This window comes from Streptopelia decaocto, assembly GCF_964273445.1.
Source record: "Streptopelia decaocto genome assembly, chromosome: 7".
In the NCBI taxonomy this organism is placed as follows: domain Eukaryota; kingdom Metazoa; phylum Chordata; class Aves; order Columbiformes; family Columbidae; genus Streptopelia; species Streptopelia decaocto.
This window is the reverse complement of record NC_138661.1, coordinates 16,055,593-16,061,592: the sequence shown is the minus strand read 5'-3', so window position 1 is coordinate 16,061,592 and position 6,000 is coordinate 16,055,593. Positions and strand designations below refer to the sequence as shown.

Here is a 6,000-nt window from a genome sequence, read left to right as displayed (position 1 = left end):
GTGAAACTAAAACTGTGCCGATAAAAAAGAGTGACTTCACCAAAAGTCACACAGAGAAAAGTTACTGCTATTCAATTTAATTTGAAGACCTCTCTTTTATCCTGTAATGCACGGGAACACCTCCCCTGCAAAAATCCTAAATCAAGTATCCTAAAGGGATCCCCAATCTGGACAAAATATGACAAGATGCAGAAGTGGCTCAACTCTGTCTATGGACAAGCCACGAGAGTCTCTTCAGTTGCACTAGGAAGCCAGTACCAGCTGTCAATGTTTCTCTGTATTTAGTTTTCCATCTGTCATCTCTTTCTTTATTGATTTGGGCACTTAAGGGATATTGCTAATCCTTTTACCATGCCCTTGTGCCTTTAGAGTAGCCTCAGCAAATTAAGTTACCTATAATCTTTTGTATCTTCAAAAAAGAGAAATCTTCACATCATCTGCCAAGTAAAAGCAGCGGAAAAAAGGAAGCAAAGGCAGCCTCAGAAACAGGTACCAAAACTAAAACCATGGCCTCAACTTCTTTTCAAAGATAGTGACCATCAGTAACATAGAAGAAGTGTATTTCTTCAGGTATTCTCTACAGAAGTTTCTGGTCTAAGATTTCTCGTGTATTCCTTCCTAAGAAGCAGCTAGCATGTATGTTCTTCACACTTCTCCACATCCTATTTATTCCTATGAATTAAAGATAACAAAAGGTGCAGGATAAAAATTAATTTAAATCCTAAAAAAAACCAAACTCCCCTACCCAAATAAACCCTCAAACTGATTTTGTTGCTCCACTGGATTGCCATTGGAATTGTGATCAGTTCCTGAGGTCAGCATGTTCCACCACCTGCCGCTCTGCTCTGCCTCCAACTCTCTCAAAGAATTTCATGGGAAATGTGTAAAAGCATTTCCTGCCTTGCCCTTGCATCCCTCTTCCACAGCTGTCAGGCTCTACATAAGTAAATGAAGCCAGAAGAATTATTTTTGAAGACTAGAGCTCTGAATTGTTCATATTTCTACTGATAATTATCTGGTTTTATTTAGCATTTTATAAAGCAAGGCACAAATGTACAAAATCGCATCTACTAAATCAGGTAATTTTTATATATATTTACACAATTACCGTAATATAAAATGTGCTTAGACGCTGTCATAGCACAACAGTAGAGGAATTGAGGACAACCTGATAATAAACATAAATACCAGGTCCTATTAATATATTTCTGCTTGTGCTTCACCTAAAGGAACATATTCATATGCAGATACACAAAGCAATCCAGCCCTCGTCCTTTATTTTTCCACACCTCACAGAGATCAAACTTTGTTGCTAAGAAGCTGTGGAAGGAGTAAAAGGCAGTAGACCAGAACCCAGAAGAAAATGATGAAGTAGAAAATATCTGGCTGCTCAACCATCGTAATGGCATGAGTTGGTGCTGGAGTCTCACTTGCTTCCAAATCCTTTTTCTTCCTGAAAACAGGAGAGAATTTGGTAAGAGACAGGAAAAAGAATTAATATATACTGTAATTAATAGATACTGTTAATATATACTGTAAAGATCAGAGGGCAGACTAAAAGCACTTTAAGGGACCATTTCAATCTGGTCAGTTGGAGTCCAAGCTAGATTAGGAGGTGCATAATGGGATTCAGCAGGGTGTTCCCTTAGAAGCCCATGTACAAGCAATTCATCCTCTGAAAATTCTGGGACAAATTTTCAGGTAGTTTAAATAGCTGCCATTACAGTACAGTCCTTTGATCTAAGGTGATTTCCACTAGTCAAAAAGATGCCCTTTTATATTCAGAACAGTAAACATAGCTCTGGGCACCACATATCACAGTTTCACAATTTTACTTATGCAACGTATCTGACTTGATGTACTTTCCCCAAATCATCTACTTTAAAAGCTTCTCATGTCAGACACCAGAAAATTGAACAGAAAAAGCTCACAACTTCCAGAGACCAACTACTAGCGCTTGGGGTTTTGTAGGACAACCTCAACATTTCAACTTTCCAAAATTCCAAAGCCTGATGGACTCTGCCAGCAGCACTGAGCTCTCACAAAGACAAGAAAAGGTCTTATTTTAAAAAGGCACAAGATGGTACACTCATTTTATAATTTTAAAATACTATACAAATCACCCTCTGGTATACTTTCTTATATCTGCTTTTGGAGAAAACTGGGGTTTGGCCTATTTTAATGAGTCCTTTTTCTGGCTTGGGGCATCCTACTTGCTCAGATATTATACTGGATATATACCTAACTATTACAGAAAACTTGCTAAATATCATCAGTCTGCAAACAGGCATAACTGTGACAGCTATTCATGTATAGCATGAGACGAGGACACTGGATCCCAATAGTATTTTGTGTGTTTTTCTGCATTTAAATGCAACCATCGTTTTAACTAGAAGTTCTGGGAAGTACTATTCAATATCAACTGAGAGGGAAAACCTAAAGCTATCCTTGTTATAGATACAGACACCCTAATGCCAAAGGGATACACACTCTGGGTTCAGGATCTATCACCCTAAGTCTAAATTAAACACACATACAAATTATAAAAACTCATGGGTGCTCTAACAGAGGCCAGAACTTCACTAAGTATTGTCTTTCCCTAGCACTGACCACAAGAAATATTGTCCTGTAAGTCTTCCAAACCTGGAAAGAGTCATCACTGCCAGAGGGCCTCATATTTGAAGTCCTCCCAATCTTTTCTTGGCTGAAATATCCACCATGTGGGGAAAGTGCTCACAATCTTGCTTCGACAGTTGAATCTTTCCTCTCAAGGGGGAGATGAAGCAATAAAGAAGTATTCTATAGAATCATTGATGCATTTTGTTTGGAAGAGACCCTCAGGATCAGAGAGTCCAGCCATAACCTAACCTAACTCTAGCACTAAACCATGTCCCTAAGAATCTCGTATAAACGCCTTTTAAACACCTCCAGGGATGGTGACTCCTATCTTACACCTATGGGAAATATGGACTTGGAGCTATTACACAAGACATCCAATCAGTGTCTACCATTACAGTTAATTTTCATTTCCCTTTGTAACATTGTTAGAAGTAGCTAGGAGTTACTAATTCCTTGCAAAAGGCTTTGTCTGAATAAGTATGACTCACCTGATAACTGATGGATTTTCACTTATATCTGTCATCTTCTGCTTGTTTACATCACAGATTTCCTTAAACAAATCAGGAATAGATTATATAAGAAAAAAAAAATTCAGCATTTTGAAAATATCGTAATTGTGTGGGTATTTTATCCAGAGTGTGTCTAACATTTGCTCAAATAAAATGAAAGTGTACTTATAAATTTATTCCCTGCCAGCACATCCACGACTGCAGTCTGGTGTGCACACAGAAGAAGAGAAAACATTGTGAAATAAGATTTTTTTGCTTTCAACTCCTATTATTCCATTGAATAAAGCTCCCCTTATTCATATGTATTTCTAGTAGCTCTGACAGTGTTGCAAAACTAAAGCATCTGTGTGAAACCTCCCTTTCACTGAACATTAGTGGCAGCATTTCTTTAAAACTTCAAGACAGTCAGAATTTTATTTTGTGCTGAAAAGAGCCATATTCCTGTCCTTGCTCAGTGAGCCCCGATTGCTGATCACGTCCATTCCTTCAGACTCAAAAAATAAAAATCCAGAGCTCAGTCGTATCGTGTGCTCTCAAGAAACCAGTATGAATTACATCTGCCATTAAGGATGCAGTTTCACATTACAACTAAAATTCTTTTAGGGTTAGCTGCTGCTATGGAGATAATACACAGCTACTATGAAGGACCAGGGAAAGAACTGGTGTAGTTCAAGAGACACCCAGCATGTTTGCAGGGACACCAACATACAAAGAGAGAATGCATAAACTAAAAGGCACTGGAGCAGCACATAAAGGGAGCTTCAAAGAAGCAAAATATTGCAGCTCTACAGTTATAGCAAAGTTAACTCTGAAAGTTACAATAGATTTAATTGTAGTGCTAGATACTCTGTGGTTTGTTCAGAGTTCAATAAGGTTCAGTTCCATGTATTTAGGAGAGTCGAGTAAAGCTTTTCAGCTATGCCTGGTTTTGGCACTAAAATTATTAGAAGTCACAGGGCTTTTGTATTATCACAGAGCGTTATTTATACCAGAGAGCCTTTTACGGTATGTGAAGTTTTGGAGTTGAAGAGAAATAGAGAAACAGAGATAAGTACATTTCCACATACTTACCTCTTCAGAAGGATTAGGAGATCTTTTTCGGAGGCAAATGTTGGAATCACTTTCACTGGTTCTGAAGTGTATGTAAAAGCAAAGTGTTAAAATTAATAAAGCTAAGTTTTGGGTTAATTTCAAAGACAGCCACTGAAATTGCACATGCTACTTTTACGCTATGCAAAACCACACGTGTTGCGTGTGTTATAATATGGACCTGCTGAGGGGAACTAGAGAAATTTTTTTTGTCTCCTTTTGCTTTGCTTCTACATGTGGTCTTTGCTTTTTTTCATTCAACTGCCTTTACCTCGACCCATGAACTTTTCATCTTATCTTCTTCCTCATCCTGTGGAGGACAGGGAGTGAGAGAGTGGCTTGGTGGACACCTGGTGGCCAGCCAAGGTCAGCCTACCAAGCTCTGGTTCACTTGTTCACAGACAGAAAAAAAGGCCAACAAATACCTACTGGAGTGAAACAATGTCAGGCTTCCACATAGTGTTCACAATGCACATGGATTATTTAATCTACATTACAAGACACTTTTTCTGTTGGAAAAAAACAGTTATAACACTGCCATGTTCAAAATGCACTTAGGTTTTAGTTGGGGTTTGTGTAGCAAAGTTTGTACAGCAAGATCAAATCAAGTCCCATTGGCACAGAATCACTCGACATGTTTCAGAGAAACACAGGGAGAAGCCAATGAGTCCCAGTGCACTGCTCCTAAAAGAAGTCTACAAGAAACGTCTAGTGGACAGACACCCTTCAGTAGACCAGGCATTCATGCCAGTTAGGTCTATTTAAGACAAAGTTAATGTGAAATACCTGGTAAACTCCTGACAATCAGCCATTTCTTCCAGTTTATCTTGTGATGGAATAGTTGTGGCACCGTCTGAGATCTGCAGGTCTTCTGCTTTGATAATATTTTTCTCTTTTTCCTCCCTATTACTATTTTTTTCTTGTCTCTTCATGGCTTTTGATAAATCCTCCAGATCTTTTTCTATGGCCTGCTGAAATTAAGAAACATTTTGCATTAGACAACAAGACTGATTCCCCACCCTTCCAAATATCTTAGTGGCGCAGCCTACTCAGATGCTAATTTGCATGTAGTATGAGATTGAAAGTCTCGCTAAAGAGAAAAAAAAAGGCAATTCATTTACTGAAAATCATTTTGGATACATTGAGTATCATCAGTTCAACATACATACAATTAGTTGTCAGTTCTTTTTATATAAAAAGAAGGCAAGACATGACATGGCTCCTCGAAGTAATGCACTAAGACTGTTTTTAATCTACCCCCAATTAGCCTTTGAAGCTAACAGCAAATTGACTTCAATGCTCTAGTAAATGTCAGGACCAAAACATGTTTAAGCAACTTGTCTAAGCAACGGGTAGAGTAACATTAAATGGACGCTCATTCTTGAAAAACATCGTCTAAAATTACTGTACTGGAAAACATCTAAGACAATTCAAAATCAGTGTCTGCAAGAAGAGATGCCGTAGCAAATTTCCTAAATCCAATACTCAGAATAATTACCAAAAATCCCCCCTCTTTCAGTGTAGACAAGCCTTCATTTTATCCACATAACTTATCCTACTCAAATTGGTGTAAGTTTTTGCAGGCAAACTTATTTGCATTCATAAAAAAATTACCTTTGCCTGTATCCTTTCTACATCAGCACTACTGCTTTCTGTTCTTCTCATTAAAAATTGTTAAAAATACCCTCTGTGATAATATTTTATGTCTAGGGATTATACAGGAGTCTCGAACTACTTTAAAACACAACCATAATTCACATTTGTGCAATATTATTAATATTAG

The 6,000-nt window shown here is 37.9% G+C and overlaps 1 protein-coding gene across 1 annotated transcript in view; it reads right to left on the bottom strand.

The window, feature by feature from the left end:
• Window positions 1–842: 842 nt before the first annotated feature.
• CLMN (calmin) overlaps window positions 843–6,000 on the bottom strand; it is a gene marked incomplete at its 5' end in the record, with an annotated part of 71,636 nt that continues 66,478 nt past the window's right edge. Inside the window, 4 exons of the mRNA XM_082059628.1 lie at window positions 843–1,453; window positions 3,108–3,169; window positions 4,200–4,260; window positions 5,004–5,188. Coding sequence (XP_081915754.1) covers window positions 1,300–1,453; window positions 3,108–3,169; window positions 4,200–4,260; window positions 5,004–5,188 — 462 coding nt within the window. The 3' untranslated portion in view covers window positions 843–1,299. The remainder of the gene's footprint in view (window positions 1,454–3,107; window positions 3,170–4,199; window positions 4,261–5,003; window positions 5,189–6,000) is intronic.